The sequence below is a fragment of the Medicago sativa genome, chromosome 8 (assembly GCF_051527215.1).
Source record: "Medicago sativa cultivar Bolivia chromosome 8, Bolivia_mono, whole genome shotgun sequence".
NCBI classification, from domain to species: domain Eukaryota; kingdom Viridiplantae; phylum Streptophyta; class Magnoliopsida; order Fabales; family Fabaceae; genus Medicago; species Medicago sativa.
The window spans coordinates 26,005,045-26,027,529 of NC_140756.1; the positions used below are offsets into that span (position 1 = coordinate 26,005,045).

General features: G+C 33.8%; 2 protein-coding genes and 1 pseudogene across 6 annotated transcripts; 2 read left to right on the forward strand and 1 right to left on the reverse strand.

Annotated features, from left to right (window-relative positions):
- Positions 1 to 409: 409 nt before the first annotated feature.
- Positions 410 to 22,451, forward strand: LOC146897938 (plant UBX domain-containing protein 13-like). Of its 5 annotated transcripts, XM_085735973.1 has the most exons (23): positions 410 to 534; positions 2,379 to 2,437; positions 2,580 to 2,874; positions 2,964 to 3,047; positions 3,136 to 3,255; positions 3,963 to 4,172; positions 4,249 to 4,368; positions 5,001 to 5,144; positions 7,553 to 7,609; positions 8,382 to 8,639; positions 8,730 to 8,813; positions 8,902 to 9,021; positions 9,622 to 9,831; positions 9,908 to 10,027; positions 10,498 to 10,554; positions 11,003 to 11,134; positions 11,225 to 11,308; positions 11,631 to 11,744; positions 12,275 to 12,462; positions 12,551 to 12,607; positions 12,703 to 12,862; positions 12,951 to 13,019; positions 13,138 to 13,458. In XM_085735973.1, the coding sequence occupies exons 1-23, from the start codon at positions 451 to 453 to the stop codon at positions 13,228 to 13,230; spliced, it is 2,919 nt and encodes a 972-aa protein (XP_085592099.1). In that variant the 5' UTR covers positions 410 to 450; the 3' UTR covers positions 13,231 to 13,458. The 5 variants fall into 5 exon arrangements, 3 of the variants coding, with proteins under 3 accessions (XP_085592099.1, XP_085592100.1, XP_085592101.1); XR_015022974.1 differs by lacking the exons at positions 12,275 to 12,462; positions 12,551 to 12,607; positions 12,703 to 12,862; positions 12,951 to 13,019; positions 13,138 to 13,458 and adding an exon at positions 11,398 to 11,524; XM_085735974.1 differs by lacking the exons at positions 8,902 to 9,021; positions 9,622 to 9,831; positions 9,908 to 10,027; positions 10,498 to 10,554.
- On the forward strand, positions 5,387 to 6,558 carry LOC146897939 (uncharacterized; annotated as a pseudogene).
- LOC146897940 (uncharacterized) lies at positions 14,651 to 15,951 on the reverse strand. Its single transcript, XM_085735977.1, has one exon. The coding sequence runs from the start codon at positions 15,934 to 15,936 to the stop codon at positions 15,007 to 15,009; it is 930 nt and encodes a 309-aa protein (XP_085592103.1). The 5' UTR covers positions 15,937 to 15,951; the 3' UTR covers positions 14,651 to 15,006.
- Positions 22,452 to 22,485: the final 34 nt, after the last annotated feature.

Here is a 22,485-nt window from a genome sequence, read left to right on the forward strand (position 1 = left end):
CCCACGGATACCCACAAGGATACGAGGCGGGTACGGGTATCATACTATCTGTAGCCATGGTACCCAATGACATCCCTAGATATGCCACGACTACGAGTCCAACAAAACAAAAACGAACCGTGTACCGGATAAAGGTAACTTTATTCGAGTAACACTTTTAGGGGTGGCACTTTGGTGACATAATGTCACCGTGACATTAAATCTGGGCCACACAACACACACCTTTGTGTGACCCAGATTTAATGTCACCCATACAACACATCTGGGCCACACAACACAACCTTTTGTGTGGCCCAGATTTAATGTCACGGTGACATTATGTCACCAAAGTATTGTCCCACTTTTAGACCTGAAAGTAACTTTATTCGAATAAAGGTGGCGCGCACTTGGATAACACTTTCATTTTACTATCCTACGCGCGTTTCGTATACTATACACACTCAAATCTCAATGACGACACCGTCGCCGGAATCCGTCGCAACCTTCATGCGAATCACCGGAGCAACGGAGTTCGTCGCCGTTCAAAAACTAGAGGTAGTTTCATATCTCATATCTTCTCATCTCCCACTTCACATTCACGCACGCTCTTCAATTTTCGTTTTCATTTTTCTGATCTACTTACCAATTTCACCATCTTGGATCAAAACCGTGGCTACCTTACTTTTTTACTCTCATTCATTCATCATACTCATAATCACTTTAACACTTTTTTTTTTTTTTATATGTAGATGTTGAATTAAGGGTTAAATATGTTTTTAGTCCCTATAAATATACCAACTTTTCGTTTTATCCCTCTAAAATTTTCCTTCAACTTTTAGTCCCTCAAAAATTTTCCATCTTCACTTTTGATCCCTCTTTTAAAGTAAACTCATATGTAGAATTCATATTTTTGAATTAAATTTTGCAGAAAAATTCATAATATTATAAGAATCTCTCCCAAAAAAATTTAGAATATTTTAACAAAACATGAATTTAATATGAATTTTTATATTTTTTATGGTTAAAAATTCATATTAAATTTATGTTTTGTTAAAATATTCTAAATTTTCTACCAAAAAAAAAAAAAAAAAATTCTAAATTTTTTTGGGAGAGATTCTTACAATATTCTACACATTTCTGTACAATTTCATTAAAAAATACTAAAATTATCTTAAAAATAGGGACCAAAAGTAGCGATTGAAAACTTTATAGGGAGTAAAAGTTGAAGGAAAATTTTAGAGGGACTAAAATGGAAAGTTGATATATTTATAAGGACCAAAACCATATTTAACCCTTGAATTAATAATGTGTACATTTTGTGTATTATCCTATGTGTAGATACTTTTTTGTTTATAGATGAAGTCACTAGCACACCACTTCAAACTCACACACACAACTGCCAGAGTGACTCAAGAGTTGAACCTAGCAATATTGGATTTCAAGTAGTAAATAGAAGTAAATGGTTTCTATAAATATCTAGAATTTCGATTTTAGTCCATATAAAAAATTACACTTTTTAGTCCTGTAACATTTTTCTTAGCATTTTTAGAGACAAAAAATACTAACAGAAAAATTTACAGGGAGTAAATAAGCTAATGGAAAATTTACAGGGATTAAAAGGGTCATGCTAGCAACTGCTCTAAGGGCATTGTTTAAGGAATACATCATTTTCTATGTAAAATTTGCTTTTTTTGGATCCTTAAACAATGCCATTGGGGCACTTGTTAGCATTTTCCGTTTGGAAATATGCTTATATTTAGATTTAGAGACAAATTTTTATTTGAAAATGGCTTATATAGTTAAGGAGGACAAAGAGAGTAACTTACTAGGAGACTTAAGTGTTTTTGTTCAGTGCAGATATACATATACTGCATTTTGTTGTTAGTCTCTTTAAAAAACTTAGGAGTTGAATCTAGTAGAAGGAGTTAGACTTGCACAATGGGCGTTCAAATTCTGTCTGGAAGAAGTGCTCACATTTAGTGTGTCTGACATTCTCTTAAATATGATTTCTATAATATCAGAAACCATAAAGAAAAAAAAAGAAGAAGAATCGATCTTACTTTAGTCTTTTAAACATTGCTATATATAAGGACTAAAGTGAATATTACACACCTATTATATAACCATTTTTAACTTTATAAGGACTAATACAAAACAATAAGGACTAAAACTAAAAAGTGGTATATTTGTAAGAACTAAAAATAAATAATTTTTTTTTTTTTACAGAACTAAAATGAAAGAGTGTCAAAAAAGATTACAATCCTTACTATAACTGTTGCATTTGTTTATTCCCCTCTGTTTTTTTCTTTGCTTGTTTCCTTTTGAAGTTGGTTTTGAAGAAACAAGAAAGAAAAAGAGAGATTTTATTGAGATTTTTTTTGAACAACTTTTGTCTGCAGGAATATGGAGGCAATCTAAACGAAGCCGTGAATGCACATTTTATTGGAGACAGACACATGTATGGCAATGTGGTTCATAAATAGAATTTCTTTTATTTCCTTTCACATCCTCTCAATTTTTGTTAATGACCATTATTAGAAGTTGGAATCTTACTAGACATAAGAGGTTGAGTTTATTTTTTCTTCTTGTAAATTATCTAGTCAGGAACAAAATCTTGCTGCTACTGCAACCCCACACTATGATTACTCTGAAGCAAATAATCAAAACAACCAAAACCGCGCCGGATTGAGCTATGCAGGTGCTGATACTAATGGAAGTTTATCATCTCATGGTCGAGGATATTATGGGTCAAATGATTATCCGAATGACTACCCTTTAGCTCAGTCAAGTGCTTCACGTGTTCATGATGAAGATGCAGAGGATGCAATGCTTCTAGCTGCAATAGAAGCCTCGAAGAAGGAGATCAGAGAAAGTTCTTCACAGAGTGCTCATAATGTATACTCATATCGTTAAGCTTAACCATATTTTGTTACATCTATTTCTTTATCCTTTCGAAAGTTTTTTCCTCGAATATATTATTTCAGCATTCATATTATGATGTGACTCCACAAAGTCATTTTGCACGAGAAGATGATGATTTGGCTCATATCATTTCACTGTCTTTACAGGTTCTGAAAATTCCTTTTAATTTCTATATGACTCAATTTGTACCTTTCCAGTGTTTCTGATTCTTAATTTCAATTGCATTCAATTTAGACTGCAGAGAAAGAGGAAGCAATACGTGAGCTTCGAGCAAAAGAGGAAAATGAAGTACTTGGTGCTCATGCTTTATTAGCCGAGGGAGAGAGAATTAACACTAACAGAAGCAAACTAGAGGTGGGTATTTCATAAACTTGATGCAATTTTTCATTTACACACGCATGACTCTTGGTGTTAAAGCAGAGACATAATGAATTGGGTGGTTCTATATGGAGGAATCGTGCAGCCATGATCATTCTATTTTCCGTAGTTCACAAACCTTGATTTTTTTATTACATCATAATTTTTTTGGGTATATTTTTATAGTCACCTAAAAATATTTTGTTTTACTAAAAAGCCCTTGGGGTTATATGTGGTTCTGCTAACTTTCTCTTCCTACTTTTGTCCATGCCCATTCCTTACTAGTGTTGATTAAAATACATGAAATTCTATTAAGCCATTTCAGGTTATGTGATGTTGATGTTAGACAGAACTAATTTTGTAAATTTGAAATAACAAAATTTTCTGATATATCAATGAGAATTCAAATGTATTAACTTAAGTCGGTAATGTTACCTTCTTATCACGCAACACATTTGAATGTAAGCACTTGATAGAACAGTTTCATGGGAAAAATTTCACTTCAAAAAATCATTATGTATTTCTTTCTTTTTGATAAATATATCTTTTCCAAGTGAAGTCAGGACCATCATCCAATTGAAATGTAGCTTTAGATGTTGCACAACCACTCATTGGAGACCCAAGAGTGTGTGATGCATATGCAAAGCTTCATGTCTTAAACTGATGGTTATGCTAATGACTTCTTGCCTTATTTTGCAATGTAGTGGGGTGGTATTTCTCCTGACGAGCTCAATGAAGCATTGCTGATTGAAACTGCACTTTATGGTGAAACTTCGAATCACAGTTCTCACAAATTTCCATCTTTGCCTGACCTGCAACATCATTCAGAAAAAAATGCTGATCCCAAAAGGCAGGGTTCATCCAGTTCAGGATCTCAATTATTATCTGAGACTCAGTTGATAAGACAACAACAGGTTTAGTCTCTTGCCTGTAATGTCTGTATGATCTATATCCATGAAAGGATAATAACCTGTCAACATCTTTATGCAGGTTGCTGACTATATAGCATCCCTACAAGTTGATAAACAAAAAGAATTGAATTCTCTCAACAAATCTGAAACCCATTCATCAAAGCAAGAAGAAAAACACAAAAATACGCTTGAAAGAACGGTAATGCATTGGCTGAGTTTGTAACTTAACTTTTCCTACTGTTAGCTGAGCTATGAAACATTTTTTTCTTTCTTCCGCTGACGATCCATGTATGGTCAAATATAGAAGTCAAAGTCATGTTACCTCTGAGTAATTTCGAATCTTCAGTATCCATGCAAGATGAATGGTTAAAATTAGCTACTCTCATGGATGAGAAACAGAGGCATGAAATGCTGAAACCGTGAAACCTTTTACAGATTTATTTTAATTTATTCTTTCCTCGAAGTCGAAGCTCATCTGGGATAGAAACCTGCATGTTTGATTTCTTTGTGGCAATTAGTGAATATTCATATTAAAGTGTTGGTGTCACTTGACACTAGTTCTCAACCGCATTGCATAAGATTGTTTTCCATTTGTCTTTTGCATGTGTGACTTTTTTATATGAAGTAAAGACATATCATTAAAATTATTCTTGTCTTTTGAACATGCACCATTCACTTGGTAAGCATGTTAACAACACTTGTGCTTTAACAGAAGTTGACGTGTCTTTTGTATGGTACCTGATTCTTTTGACTTTTTCATATTCCTTTGACAGGAGAATGTTTTTTCCATTGGTTTTACAATAGTACTGAACTGTGTTTACATATTTGCAGGAATTAGAGAAAACAGGTGATGCAAAAAAGAATATGCTTCCAAATGAACCACCCTTAGGTGATGAAAAAGCAATTACTATTGCTGTTCGAATGCCGGACGGTGGTCGTTGTGAACGTCGCTTCTTCAAAACTGACAAGCTTCAGGTAAATACATTGTGTTAGTAATAGGACTCCTAAGGGCAGCAGTTATAGAATAATAGTAGTTTATTTAATAATATTATAAATAAGTAACTGTTACTTGTGGTGTAGTAGTAATTGCTGTCTACTGAACTTCTATGTAACAGCTATAGGACTTGGTATTATAAATAAGATGCAGAGGAAAAGAAAGGTATTCAGGGATTGGGATAAAGGATTGGTAGGGAGAGACCAAGCTCTCGAATTCTTGGAGGGGAGGGAACCAAGACTCTCGAATTTCTTGGGATTATATTGTAATCTTACTGTTAGTTTATATTTTGATATCAGTTTCTATCACTGGTATCAGAGCAGTTCTGATCCGGGGCAATAAATTCACAGTTGGGGAAAATGGACATACCACAATTTGACGGTAGCGGTGACGCTTATTGGTGGTTGATTTGTATTGAGAAACATTTTGATGTCGTGGGAATACAGGAGGGTGAGAAGTTGCTGGAGGTGGTGAAAGCCTTGCGAAATCGTGCTCTCGTATGGTGGCAGTGATGCCATCTACATGTGAGTTGGCGAGCGTTTCACATTGCACTACTTTGGCATTTTAAGCCAGAGTATAGAGACGTTCTACCTATATCTGATGAAGAAGAGGAATCTGGATTGGAATGGGAGTCATCGACGCCTCACGCCTCACACATTCAGCCTTCAATCAGTAGAAACTGATCAAGGAAATTCTGAACTCATTCAGACAGCAGAAGAGAAAAATGAGGAAAAGGTAGAGAACGCAGAAGAAAGGGATGCAGAAAATTCCTCCATGAATGTCATCATTGTGGAAAAGCAACAAGAGACCAAAGCAGATCTGCACAAATTTCTTGGTATCGACAGACTCTTTTATGAACATGGTATGAGTAGTGTGTTCGAATCGAGGGCGAAATTGCCTAGAAAAACTATCGGAGAGGGATGGGTTTCACTCGAGTTGGGCGGCCTACCTCCACCGCTGCCAAAGCCGCCAGATCCAGACATGTTTGTGGTGAAGAGTGGATTATCCTCTGGTTTGATCGAACTGGCACTGTGCCTATTGCTGCCAAAAATTCCTCCCCAAAGAGAGTGTCTGATGCATGCATTAGTTATCATGTTTCACACCTTGCTCTGTCACTCTACTTCAAGTTATGGGACCCTGGTGGACACTTATGTTATCCTTCACCTTGAGGACAAGGTGAATCTTTAGGGGGGGAGTATTTTTAGTAATAGGACTCCTAAGGGCAGCAATTATAGAATAATAGTAGTTTATTTAATAATAGGGGAATGTTAACTTGTGGCCTTAAGGCATAAGTTAAGGAACCAAATGTAGAAGGTTTTTCTTGAAACTTGTATATTCAATGTCTTAAAAGTTGCAAAAGTTATACTTTCAATATAAAATTTATTTTTAATTCCCATTTTAAGCTCCTTAACTTGTGCCCTAAGGGCAAAAGTTAACATGACCCTTAATAATCTTATAAATAAGTAACTGTTACTTGTGGTGTAGTAATTGCTGTCTACTAAACTTCTATGTAACAGCTATAGGACTTAGTATTATAAATAAGATGCAGAGGAAAAGAAAGGTATTCAGGGATTGGGATAAAGGATTGGTAGGGAGAGACCAAGCTCTCGAATACTTGGAGGGGAGGGAACCAAGACTCTCGAATTTCTTGGGATTATATTGTAATCTTACTGTTAGTTTATATTTTGATATCAGTTTCTATCACATTGTTCTGAACTAACGACTTTGTCTGCCTTGTATTCTTCCTAGCAAACATCCTTTTGTACTCCTACGAACCCCTTTAAAGTTCAACCTTGTCCCTAAGGTCTGAAAACTAGAATTAATTGGATGCACACTCTTCCAACTTCGCAAGGAACACCCTACAGGAGTTGTGGTAACCTTTTGATAAGTGTATGATCAAGTTGATCCCTTGGTGGCATGGTTTTAAGTTGCGGTCTGCAGCTGTAATTGTGGTCACTGCAACCACATCGCGATTGCAGTTGTGGTTGCAGCAGCCGCATTTTTATTTTTATTTTGTAATTTTATGCAATGTCAAGGATTTTTATGCATTTGCAATTGCAACTGCAATTGTAATTTAAAACCTTGCTTCGTAAACAATTAATTGAAATCTTGAGACACATTTTGTTGAAGATAATGAATAACCAACTTAGAAATCAACTAGGAAAATATGTTCTACTAGATAAGCTACTGATGCTTTCTTTAGCTGGGATGAGACATGAAGATGAAACAGGAAAGATATTGAAACCAAAATTTCTCCATCTCTCCTTTAATTTACGATAGCATACTGCATACATATGCAGTTATGAAGTAGGAAACTATGTGTATTACATTACTGTGGTAGTTTGGGTACTTGTCATTTCTAACAGTTTGTTATTTTGTTACCTTGTAGCTTCTTTTTGATTTCATTGACATTTATGGAGCAGTGAAGCCTGGCACCTATAGAGTTGTGAGTGTTTCTCATCCTATCAAATTGATTTATGGATTGAACCTTTGTTATTTTACTATGGCATGGATTTTGACAATTTTGTTGCTTAAGATGTTCAGTGGTGGCGTAATCTGTTGTCAAGTGGTCGTTTTTCTTAAATAATGGATTATGTTATGCTTTTATTACCATTTTTTGAGTATGTCACGCTTTATAGGATACTAGACGCTGACCTATGCAATGTGCGAGTGGAATTTAGTTGCACCAGTGAAATTTAATAAAATAATGAGTTAAAATAAATGTAAGAAACTTATGGAAAAAATTAATCCGAGTTAGTAGGCTAAAAATAATCTAAGTTTATAGGATACTATAGTTACATGTCATGAATTATGGTTATTCCAAATTTATACTATCAAAATAATACTAATGCATTTATTCATATTGGTTCATAGTATTTAAACATGTTTTACTCAAAAAAAAAAAAAAAAAAAATTGAAACATGTTAACATTATCTAATCATAGAAGAATATCATGATTTTCATATCTTTCATACTCTCAACCTGTCTGAGTTAGGTTTATGTCCCTCCAATTTTTTCTTTATCATTTTTCTTAATAAACTTAGCTTAAAAGAATAACATATCCTAAAATAAAGTTGGTTATGGCTCTCAATTTTGTTCCTCTTCGGTTAAAGTTTATGATATGTCTATGCTATCATGGTGACAACTATCTTGATCATTGATTATATTTGACTGAAATGCGTAATTGATTAACTATCACTGCTTGGATATTTGAACAGGTAAGGTTATACCCGCGACGAGCATACAATGTTAATGATAGATCGGCTACCTTGAATGAAGTAGGCCTTAGCAACAAGAATGAGGCTTTATTTCTGGAGTTGATTTATGGGTCAAATGATTATCAGAATGACTACCCTTTAGCTCAGTCAAGTGCTTCACGCGTTCATGATGAAGATGCAGAGGATGCAATGCTTCTAGCTGCAATAGAAGCCTCGAAGAAGGAGATCAGAGAAAGTTCTTCACAGAATGCTGATAATGTATACCCGTATCATTAAGCTTAACCATATTTTGTTTACTTCTGTTTCTTTATCCTTTCTAAAAAATTTTCCTCCAATATATTATTTCAGCATTCATATTATGATGTGCCTCAACAAAGTCATTTTGAACGAGAAGATGATGATTTGGCTCATGTCATTTCACTGTCTTTACAGGTATTGAAAATTCCTTTTAATTCCTATATGACTCAATTTGTACCTTCCCAATGTTTCTGATTCTTAGTTTCAATTGCATTCTATTTAGACTGCAGAGAAAGAGGAAGCAATACATGAGCTTCGAGTAAAAGAGGAAAGTGAAGTACTTGGTGCTCATGCTTTATTAGCCGAGGGAGAGAAAACTAACACCAACAGAAGCAAACTAGAGGTGGGTATTTCATAAACTTGATGCAATTTTTCATTTACACACACATGACTCTTGGGTGTTAGAGCAGAGATATTCAATGAATTGGGTGGTTATATATGGAGGAATCATGCAGCCAAGGTCATTCCATTATCCGTAGTTCATGCCCATTCCTTACCAGTGTTGATTAAAATACATAGCGAATTCTGTAAAGCTATTTCAGGTTATGCGATGTCGATGTTTGACAGAAGTAATTTTGTAAATTTGAAATAACGAAATTTTCTGATATATCCATCAGAATTCAATTGTATTAACTTAAGTTGGTACATTTTACCTTCTTATCACGCAACACATTTGAATGTAAGCACTTCATAGAGCAGTTTCATGGGAGAAATTGTGCATTTATAATATTCAATCTCACCTTAAAAAATCATTATGTATTTCTTTCTTTTTGATAAATATATCTTGTCCAAGTGAAGTCAGGACCATCGTCTAATTGAAATGTAGCTTTAGATGTTGCACAACCACCCATTGGAGACCCAAGAGTGTGTGATGCATATGCAAAGCTTCATGTCTTAAACTGATGGTTATGCTAATGACTTCTTGCCTTATTTTGCAATGTAGTGGGGTGGTATTTCTCCTGACGAGCTCAATGAAGCATTGCTGATTGAAACTGCACTTTATGGTGAAACTTCGAATCACAGTTCTCACAAATTTCCATCTTTGCCTGACCTGCAACATCATTCAGAAAAAAATGCTGATCCCAAAAGGCAGGGTTCATCCAGTTCAGGATCTCAATTATTATCTGAGACTCAGTTGATAAGACAACAACAGGTTTAGTCTCTTGCCTGTAATGTCTGTATGATCTATATCCATGAAAGGATAATAACCTGTCAACATCTTTATGCAGGATGCTGACTATATAGCATCACTACAAGCTGATAAACAAAAAGAATTGAATTCTCTCAACAAATCTGAAACCCATTCATCAAAGCAAGAAGAAAAACACAAAAATACGCTTGAAAGAACGGTAATGCATTGGCTGAGTTGCACCGTAACTTTTCCTACTGTTAGCTGAGCTATGAAACGTTTTTTTTTTTCCGCTGACCATTGTATCATCCATGTATGGTCAAGTATAGAAGTCAAAGTCATGTGACCTCTGAGTAATTTCGAATCTTCGGTATCCATGCAAGATGAATGGTTAAAATTAGCTACTCTCATGGATGAGAAACAGAGGCATGAAATGCTGAAACCGCGAAACCTTTTACAGATTTATTTTAATTCATGCTTTCCTCGAAGCTCATATGGGATAGAACCTGCATGTTTGACTTCTTTGTGGCAATTAGTGAATATTCATATTAAAGTGTTTCTGTATCTCTCCATTAATTTACGATAGCATACATATGCAGTTATGAAGTCGGAAACTATGTGTATTTTACATTACTGCGGTAGTTTGGATACTTGTTATTGCTAACAGTTTGTTATTTTATTGCCTTGTAGCTTCTTTATGATTTCATAGACATTTATGGAGCAGTGAAGCCTGGCACCTATAGAGTTGTGAGTGTTTCTCATCCTATCGAATTGATTTATGGATTGAACCTTTGTTGTTTTACAATGGCATGGATTTTGACAATTTTGTTGCTAAAGATGTTCAGTGATCTCATAATCTGTTGTCATGTGGTCGTTTTTCTTAAATAATGAATTATGTTAGCCATTTTTTTGAGGATGTCACACTTTATAGGATACTAGACACTGACCTGCGCAATGTGGAGTGGAATTTAGCTGCACCGGTGAAATCTAATAAAATAATGAGTTAAAATAAATGTATGAAACTTATGGAAAAAATTAATCTAAGCTAGTAGGCTAAAAATTAATCGAAGTTTATAGGATACTGAAGTTACATGTCATGAATTATGGTTATTTCTAATTTATACTATCAAAATAATACTAATGCGTTTATTTATATTGGTTCATAATATTTAAACATGTTCATAATGATTATCAGAATGACTACCCTTTAGCTCAGTCAAGTGCTTCACGCGTTCATGATGAAGATGCAGAGGATGCAATGCTTCTAGCTGCAATAGAAGCCTCGAAGAAGGAGATCAGAGAAAGTTCTTCACAGAATGCTGATAATGTATACCCGTATCATTAAGCTTAACCATATTTTGTTTACTTCTGTTTCTTTATCCTTTCTAAAAAATTTTCCGCCAATATATTATTTCAGCATTCATATTATGATGTGCCTCAACAAAGTCATTTTGAACGAGAAGATGATGATTTGGCTCATGTCATTTCACTGTCTTTACAGGTATTGAAAATTCCTTTTAATTCCTATATGACTCAATTTGTACCTTCCCAATGTTTCTGATTCTTAGTTTCAATTGCATTCTATTAAAGTTTATGACAGATCTATGCTATCATGGGGACAACTATCTTGATCATTGATTATATTTGACTGAAATGCGTAATTGATTAACTATTTGTTATTCTGACATTAAAAGGCCATAAAAAAGAAGACATTGAGGTTTTCATGTACTTCCAAACTTCAATTTTACTTAATTTGTTTAAGAGTACTGTCACTGTGTGATATGATATAACAGATCAAATATGTTTTGTTGTTTGATTTATAGGAATTGTTGACTTTCTATGGTCTTCCACTGTCACATACTCCAGTTGAAGTAGCTGTTCAACCTCCTCCTACATCTTTACCTCATGGAGTACAATATGAAATACACACCTTGCCGGTAAGAATCAAATTACTATCATGTCGAGCAGTGCTGTTAAATGGCGGCTATAACGTAGCAGAATTTGAACAGACAACTATTCGGTGATATAATATTTAGTACAAATAGTTATCAAATAACGGCTATAGCACTGTTGCGTAATGAAATTTGAACAAACAACTATTTTTCGTAAACTGCAATTGATAACACAAATGTAGAGTAAATCACTTATTTAGTCTCTAAAACTGCATAAATTGAGCAATTTGGTTTCTAAGATTCACAAAATTCTAAAATGATTTATGAAATTTTGAGCTCTTTGATAGCATTAGCTCTTCTGCAACAATTTCAGAGATAAAATTGATTGATATAAACGAGTTTGTGATCAATGGTTTTCAATCTCAAGAGTTTTATTTGCTTCAAAGACCAAATTATCCTTAAATTTCAGATACTAAAACGGCAATTCCCTCTTGTTAAATTATAAGCTTATTATGATGATTTGATGATGAACATGTGGTAGTTGAAATGATTCATCGATTTTGCAATTGGACTAGGTTGATGCAAAAGCAGTGGCAGATGGTGATGGTCTAACAGTTTATGTTAGCACAGCAGACCCTAGAGAATCATCACGGGTCCCTAGTAACGTGCACATTGCAGCCGTGCATAGGGCAGAAGCCCGTTCTAGAAGGAACTATGAAGAGGAAGAGGCATTGCACAAACAGATTGTTGACGCAGGATACCGGTTGGTTTATAGTTTTACTTAATTCTCAATGTATTTGTTTCAAAGTTAAATTCTACATATTTTACTCCAATGTTGTTTTCTTGATTAGGATGATTCTATTTGAAAACGAGGAAATCCTAGCTAAAAAGTATCGGATCCGACTAAGGTACTCATCAAACAAAGACACAACTATTGATTGATTCTTGCATACATTTTAAGTCTTCAGTATTGAACTATTGATGAACTCTACGATAAAAACAGGGGAATTGATTCGCCAGAAAACGCAATGCCGTACGGAAAAGAAGCTAAAACTGAACTGACCAAGATTGTTCAAGGGAAATCTTTGAGAGTCCTTATTTATGGAAAAGATCAGTATCAACGTTTAGTAGGCGATATCTATTGTAATAACATTTTTGTACAGGTATTCATTTCATACATTTTAAGTTAATTTAACTCTTTACATTTTATGACTGCCAAGTTTTTTCATGTTGATTTCTTTTTATGATAAGGAATTGATGCTAAAGAAGGGTTTAGCATGGCACTATGCAGCCTACGACAAACGACCAGAACTAGAAACTGTAAGTGCTAATGATGTGTATGAAAATGCATTTGGGGCTTTAAAACGCATGAATTGTGTATTTGGTTTAACGGGGGAAAACATAATAGGATCCTAACTCTCTTATGTTCTTACACTAGTGGGAGAAAGAAGCCAGAGCGAAGCGAGTTGGATTATGGGCTTCAAAAAATCCCGAGAAGCCATGGGATTGGAGAAAGGACAGAAGAAACTAATTAACATCGTCTTGAATCACAGAAGCAGAAATTATGTTGAAGTAATTGCAGCATTGATTAACACAAACTGAAATGATGTTTTAGTAATTGCCTGATTGAAAGAAAAAATGCATATGCTTTGTATATATATATCCTCATTCTTCAATATGTTTAAATATTTGAAAAACCAGTACTTGGAAGTTGATATTTTATAGATGGGAAGAATGCAAAAAATTCTTAGGGTGTGAAGGTGTTGGCTACTATGCTGAGTGCCTTATTTTTATTCATGAGCAAAACACAATAAAGGATCACAAAAATTGTCTTCTATAAGTCTAAACATCGAAAATAACAGATACAACGGCATTAACAGTTTTGCAAGTAGAGCACAAAACAAAATATTGTATCTGCTTGCTGCCAACCGGAGGCCATAATTAACATTTGTAGCTGTGATCTATCATACAATAAATGAAGATTAGACGAAATGAAAGCCACGTCACAATAGCTGCTCTCAAACACAGGATGAAACCAGACAAAACAAAAATGCAGCGTGTGTGTGTGTGTGTGTGGTGTATATTTGGTGCATTAAAAAGAAAATGTCATAAGTTTAAAATCACATGAATTTTGATCATAAAGTTTGTTATTGTTAATACCACATTTTGAAAGGTCTAAACACTCGTCAAACCATTTAAGACTAAACAGTATCATCTGTTTTACAACAGAAGGTACTTTCTCTCTTTTCATTTATAATTTTGTGTGACTACACATCCAACATAAAACTAAATTTACTGTTTTTTGCTAGTTTCATGATGTTCATCAACCGGGCTATACAACAATGCAAATTTTATGGTTACACAATAAAATATTCCTTTCGATTTGAGTTTTTGTATGAAGTAGTAGTATACTACACAAATACATTCAATGAGTATGAATCATATATGATTAACAACTCATTTCACTTATCCTTTATTTTGTATGATTTATCCAATATACTTAAACAATGAACTTGCAATATGAATTTGACACTAATTGTAGTAATTCGTTGAGAAAGACCAAACCCTATTGCGGTGAAATCCTTCCATTATGATAAAACACAAAGCACATGTTATGTGTTTGTTCACAAAAGAAGAGAGAAGCAGAAGCACATGTTATGTGCTTTAATGCACGTTACATAACACTAGCAGAACTCAGCATATTTTATATCTTCACAACCACACTACATCATGAACTCTCAGTACTTTAGTCTCATATCAGAATTTATATAAAAAATCAGACTATAGTTGTGGTGCATGCTATATATACGTGCACAAATTATAAAATGATTTGTTAACCTTCCATAAACCAGGTGAATCAACAAATTCATGCATGAGTCTTTCATACAAGCCTGTTTCTTGGATAGAACCAGAAAAGCTGTGCAAGCAAGAATTCATCCAATATAAACAAATTGGAAACAAAACCTGGTTGCATATCCAGTCATAAATTGTACTCACAAGAAGGAACACACACTTAAGAATGTACTGTACAATGCTCTCTACAATCATTTCAATGGATGTAAAGAAAGCCTCAAACAAGAAAGTACTTTGATTTCAATTACATGCAGCTGATAGTCAGCCAGCTAAAACGTGCCTCCTCAAATACACGGTCGATATACATGAGTAGGAGCATACCAAATGAGTAAAACCATGAGTTTGGAGGCACAGAACTCAATTGAATAGACCATCACATAAAATGCCATATATAAATAGCAATTGACAAGTAGAAAGGATTTCAAGCTTTTATCTTCAGGGACTAAGGAGATTCTCATTGTATCACCGGCGGCGTTGGTGGAATCATTGTTACATCTTTATCTTTTTCAGAAAGCTCTTCTTTTACGGAAGATAGTGGACCATCTGGACTATGATATTCCATAAAGAAACTGCTAGAACTTAGAGGACTTGACGGTTTGAAAGTAGAAGGAGACGAGTTGACACCAAGAGGAGAACTTGTCCCAGATTTGGTTGATGACACACCTTCGCGACGCAGAGGTGAAATCGGCTGTTGGTCAACAGTGTTAATTTCTTTGCTGAAGAATTTATCATCTACAATATGATAGGCATCCCCCGTTCGCATTTCTTGAGCAAGAGAGCACCAACAACAGAATAGCCAAAGTATGCAATCCGAAACCGCAGGCTTGCCGAAACAGAAGTCATAAGTAGGCAAATTATACCTCTTTCTCATTTGGATCCTCCAAAAACCACCATAGAGCATACCGAAAAAGCATAGAACAATCCCAGCACCTACTAGACATTGCCTAACGGTGTCATCCTCAATATTAACAGCAGCCAAGATGAAAATCCAAAAGGGGGCCATACAGAAAAGCATAAAAGTGGCAATGTGAACATACATGTTTCCAAAGCCAAGTCTCTCCATATTCCAACCAAATGCACAAAAAGTACAGAAAAGTGATAGATATGCTTGAGAGATATCGTCCCAAATGTCAAGTATTCCTCCACTCCACTTTGGTCTATTTTCGACTGTTCTTAGTTTATTTTTTGTTGCAAATGAATATCTCCTCTCAAATGATTTCAGTCTCATCTGCTCTATCTTTTGAGCAGCAGCAATTTGAACCTGTGATTCTTCGTCCGATCCAGAATCATAATCTTTACCTAGAGGACTAAGGATTGTATATAGACCAGCAATTGCAGGTGCACCTATCGCAAAAGTTATACATATTCTGTAATATCCCTCCATGAGATTTTTTTAAGCCAAGGGTAAAATGGGTATTTTCCAACCAAAATTCATTTTATAAAAATTATTCCACCACAACTTCTACACAATTCTAGTTTCCTTCTCTTTCTAAAAATATCTTACCTTTCTCTCTCTAAAGAAAATATCACAAAGTTTCTCCCCTCCTTCTCTCTAGGACCATCGGCCACCACCAAACTCTCACCATCTTCATTTTAATCAATCCTTCCATGAATCCTTTAGCTTAAACCTCAAATAAGTTTCTTGTGGTGCCATTAGCAACTATTAAGCAAGCAAAACTCTTCTCTTTCTCTCTAGTAAGCAAACAGCCCCTTTCTTGTTTATTTCCTAAATCACCATTTTTCATTCTTAATCCATTGGAATTATTGGAAAGCAAGTTTCTAGGAGTACCCTTGATGTTTTAAAGCATTGGAGTAATTGGAGGAAGAAGGAATTTAGCTAGTGGCTTGGAGTTGGAGATTTTGCCACAAAGTGTTCTAGAGGAATCTCCACAAGATTGTGAGTTCCTTTAGTTAGTAAAACTTCCCTTTGGGTATTTTAATTATGCCCTTAGAATGATAATATATGATTTTGATACATTAGGAAATAATTAGCGATGATATAACATTAGGTTAATTCCCCTTGCTAGTATACTCTAAAAATAGCTCTTATGATGTTAAATATGTTTATGGTGGTGTTGAAATTGGAGGAAGGATAATTTAATAGGTTTTAGTGTATGTCTGCACAATTTCGGCTAGAACTTGGGAAAGTAAATTTGTTATATTTTATAGCTTTGACACAATTCTTTGATAGTGTAAATGAAGCTTTTATAGAAATAAATGGCTTTAGCTTGGTTAAGAATTTTAATACTCATTTTATCGAATTTGTAGCCGAAATGTGTATAATGTCCTATGTGAGTATTAGTGGGTAGATTAAATGATTTATTAGAGTTTATTAGTAATGATATCGTTACTTGTGTATTGACATTGATAGTTCATGGATTTAAAGAAGTATATGGATGATTATTAATAAAAAGAACATATAAATTTATATGATATGTGTATAGATAATTTAAGAACTTGTTTGGAATTGGATTAAGATGGTGATTGATGGAATATCTATGAATTATTAGAATAAGTTGGCATAATTATAGCATGACTATTATGCCATATGAATGGTACATTTGAAACAAAATATATGTGAGATAGTATAATGATTATTTCTGAATTAGGTATCCTTATTAGTGTATCCAAAAATCTCTTTTATGTTAATAAGTATGTTTATGCTAGTATAAATGTTGGAGGGAAATTCTATCAAGACAATTGATGTATAAAAATTATAGAAATGATTTGAAAGAAAATTTGAAATGCAATCTATGAGTAATATGTTCACAGTGAATTATAGAAAGTCACAGAAAAATGGAAATGAGAAGAAAAATTGAAATGAGTAACATGCTCAAAGAAAAGAAAGAAAGAAAAAAATAATAATAAAAGAAAATATGAAAAATCCGTTTGCTACGAGAGATAATGTAGCCTATGACGTACGGGTCATAGTAAACCGTTTGCTACAACGAGAGATAATGTAGCCTATGACGTACGGGTCATAGTAATCCGTTTGCTACAATGAGAGATAATGTAGCCTATGACGTACGGGTCATAGTAATCCGTTTGCTACAACGAGAGATAATGTAGCCTATGAGGTACGGCTCATAGTAACGAATGAAATGTATAATTAATGATATAAAATTTTAAGTCAAGAATTATTCGAATAATATTTGAAAGAGAACAAAAATAAAATTATGGAACCAAGGAAAAATTCTAAGGACCCTCCAACATGAATACTAACTTAGCATATGCATATTAACATAAAAATTATGTTTAGAATGAGTTAGCTACGAAGAAATATTTCAGGGGCATTTTACCAATAGTTGGAAATGAGGAATTGCGTACTAAATTTATGTTAATTTCTCGATAAGATGGAATCTATATGCATAAGGCCATGTAAAATTCTTATTAAGATTTAAGTTTAGAGATTTGATGTGATCAAATAGCGTGCATATGATTTGTGATTAAAGAAATTTAAATAGTGAGAAGGATTAGAGACTAAGGGATGATAGTCAAAATTAGGACTTAACTTTGCTATGATATATTATGAGTCGGTTGATTTATCTTATTTCCTTGAATGATTGTCTTAGTGTTGCTGATGATATTCTAGATCAAGTAGGAACTTTTGGAATTATTATGGTGTTGATGCCTTTAGTTTAATTTTTCCTTCGAAGTGTTTTTTTTATGATTTCAAATCGAATTTTGAATCAATATCATTGAGGCTGAAATAGGATTGGAGAATATAGTTAGTATTGATGTATCTGCAGCTATTTGGATGTTATGATGTTTTATTTTGAGTTGTACAAGTAGTATGAAAATAAAAACGTTATTTGGAGATTCTGGCAGATAGAACAGGTTTTTAAAACAGGATTTACATCTTGGAAATGTTGAAAATACAGAGGAAACTCTGTCGAAATTTCAGTGAATTTTTATTTGTTTATTTAGTTGTCAAGTTTGTTTAATAGGCTTGCCGGCTAGAATGATCTAGTTCGTGCGCCAGTCACGATGATTGTTTTTGGGTCGTGACAAAGTTGGTATCAGAGCAGGTCGATTCAGATCGTGCCTTGGGTCAATGGAATTTAATAAGATGTAAGGTGTGAAGAAATAAATCAGAGTGGCGCAGTGGAAGCGTGGTGGCTGGTACCTATGCAGTTTAAATTAGTCAGTCAAAAAGAATTAGTTAGTAATGGACGTATGTTGGAATCTAAAGTTGAAATTATGTAGAAATTGTTTATGCTTATTAGCAAATAAATTTCTAAAATTTCGAGGACGAAATTTCTTTAAGGGGGGTAGAATGTAATATCCCTCCATGAGATTTTTTTAAGCCAAGGGTAAAATGGGTATTTTCCAACCAAAATTCATTTTATAAAAATTATTCCACCACAACTTCTACACAATTCTAGTTTCCTTCTCTTTCTAAAAATATCTTACCTTTCTCTCTCTAAAGAAAATATCACAAAGTTTCTCCCCTCCTTCTCTCTAGGACCATCGGCCACCACCAAACTCTCACCATCTTCATTTTAATCAATCATTCCATGAATCCTTTAGCTTAAACCTCAAATAAGTTTCTTGTGGTGCCATTAGCAACTATTAAGCAAGCAAAACTCTTCTCTTTCTCTCTAGTAAGCAAACAGCCCCTTTCTTGTTTATTTCCGAAATCACCATTTTTCATTCTTAATCCATTGGAATTATTGGAAAGCAAGTTTCTAGGAGTACCCTTGATGTTTTAAAGCATTGGAGTAATTGGAGGAAGAAGGAATTTAGCTAGTGGCTTGGAGTTGGAGATTTTGCCACAAAGTGTTCTAGAGGAATCTCCACAAGATTGTGAGTTCCTTTAGTTAGTAAAACTTCCCTTTGGGTATTTTAATTATGCCCTTAGAATGATAATATATGATTTTGATACATTAGGAAATAATTAGCGATGATATAACATTAGGTTAATTCCCCTTGCTAGTATACTCTAAAAATAGCTCTTATGATGTTAAATATGTTTATGGTGGTGTTGAAATTGGAGGAAGGATAATTTAATAGGTTTTAGTGTATGTCTGCACAATTTCGGCTAGAACTCTGGAAAGTAAATTTGTTATATTTTATAGCTTTGACACAATTCTTTGATAGTGTAAATGAAGCTTTTATAGAAATAAATGGCTTTAGCTTGGTTAAGAATTTTAATACTCATTTTATCGAATTTGTAGCCGAAATGTGTATAATGTCCTATGTGAGTATTAGTGGGTAGATTAAATGATTTATTAGAGTTTATTAGTAATGATATCGTTACTTGTGTATTGACATTGATAGTTCATGGATTTAAAGAAGTATATGGATGATTATTAATAAAAAGAACATATAAATTTATATGATATGTGTATAGATAATTTAAGAACTTGTTTGGAATTGGATTAAGATGGTGATTGATGGAATATCTATGAATTATTAGAATAAGTTGGCATAATTATAGCATGACTATTATGCCATATGAATGGTACATTTGAAACAAAATATATGTGAGATAGTATAATGATTATTTCTGAATTAGGTATCCTTATTAGTGTATCCAAAAATCTCTTTTATGTTAATAAGTATGTTTATGCTAGTATAAATGTTGGAGGAAAATTCTATCAAGACAATTGATGTATAAAAATTATAGAAATGATTTGAAAGAAAATTTGAAATGCAATCTATGAGTAATATGTTCACAGTGAATTATAGAAAGTCACAGAAAAATGGAAATGAGAAGAAAAATTGAAATGAGTAACATGCTCAAAGAAAAGAAAGAAAGAAAAAAATAATAATAAAAGAAAATATGAAAAATCCGTTTGCTACAACGAGAGATAATGTAGCCTATGACGTACGGGTCATAGTAAACCGTTTGCTACAACGAGAGATAATGTAGCCTATGACGTACGGGTCATAGTAAACTGTTTGCTACAACGAGAGATAATGTAGCCTATGACGTACGGGTCATAGTAAACCGTTTGCTACAACGAGAGATAATGTAGCCTATGACGTACGGGTCATAGTAATCCGTTTGCTACAACGAGAGATAATGTAGCCTATGACGTACGGGTCATAGTAATCCGTTTGCTACAACGAGAGATAATGTAGCCTATGAGGTACGGCTCATAGTAACGAATGAAATGTATAATTAATGATATAAAATTTTAAGTCAAGAATTATTCGAATAATATTTGAAAGAGAACAAAAATAAAATTATGGAACCAAGGAAAAATTCTAAGGACCCTCCAACATGAATACTAACTTAGCATATGCATATTAACATAAAAATTATGTTTAGAATGAGTTAGCTACGAAGAAATATTTCAGGGGCATTTTACCAATAGTTGGAAATGAGGAATTGCGTACTAAATTTATGTTAATTTCTCGATAAGATGGAATCTATATGCATAAGGCCATGTAAAATTCTTATTAAGATTTAAGTTTAGAGATTTGATGTGATCAAATAGCGTGGATATGATTTGTGATTAAAGAAATTTAAATAGTGAGAAGGATTAGAGATTAAGGGATGATAGTCAAAATTAGGACTTAACTTTGCTATGATATATTATGAGTCGGTTGATTTATCTTATTTCCTTGAATGATTGTCTTAGTGTTGCTGATGATATTCTAGATCAAGTAGGAACTTTTGGAATTATTATGGTGTTGATGCCTTTAGTTTAATTTTTCCTTCGAAGTGTTTTTTTTATGATTTCAAATCGAATTTTGAATCAATATCATTGAGGCTGAAATAGGATTGGAGAATATAGTTAGTATTGATGTATCTGCAGCTATTTGGATGTTATGATGTTTTATTTTGAGTTGTACAAGTAGTATGAAAATAAAAACGTTATTTGGAGATTCTGGCAGATAGAACAGGTTTTTAAAACAGGATTTACATCTTGGAAATGTTGAAAATACAGAGGAAACTCTGTCGAAATTTCAGTGAATTTTTATTTGTTTATTTAGTTGTCAAGTTTGTTTAATAGGCTTGCCGGCTAGAATGATCTAGTTCGTGCGCCAGTCACGATGATTGTTTTTGGGTCGTGACATATTCCAACACCGATGGCCGGGCGCTCAGATCTTTTATACCCTAAGTTTAGACCGCAAAGTGCATATTGAGCAAAACAGTTCACATGACCGAGAATTACCAAGTGAATAGAGCATATTTTCACACCTTCCAGAGCATGTATAGGTCAGAATTTGATTCAGGAAAGCCTAGGCCCATATGAAATGAATTTGACTCTGTAGTATTAATCAGTGTATACCATATGACCATATGACCATATGTATGTTGATGGTCTGACGGATACAGAGGTCATAGTATACTATAAATATTTTGACTAAAAAACAGCACACCGTCAGAAACGGTATGAAATAAGCTGATTATTGTTTTTTTATGCAAGAAAGGAGAAAAGAAAACCAAAACCCTAATATTTAAAAATATTTTCTGTATACAATTTTTATTTCATTATTACTTGAAGTTGAAAGTTTGAATGTAAAACTTTAGCGCCGATTTACGATATTTGGACAAAATTATTCTCGTTATCGTTTAAAGGTTGAAGTGATAAGAAAGTCACTGCTTGGATATTTGAACAGGTAAGGTCATACCCGCGACGAGCATACAATGTTAATGATAGATCGGCTACCTTGAATGAAGTAGGCCTTAGCAACAAAAATGAGGCTTTATTTCTGGAGTTGATTTAGTCACCTATTTTCTTCCATTTAGTATCCTGGTCCTTAATTAGAACCCAAGAAATTATCAGGGCGCTCATTTGACTTTTCTAGGGATAAACATAGTCTTTGAGACGGATGATATTTATTGAATACAACTGAGGGCTGTTGTTAACTTATTGTATGTACAGATCTCGTTACTTGTCAATTATTATATTTACGTTGAAAGAATTGGCTGTTGGCTGAGCATACTTGACCATTTAGTTGATCTTATTTCTAATTT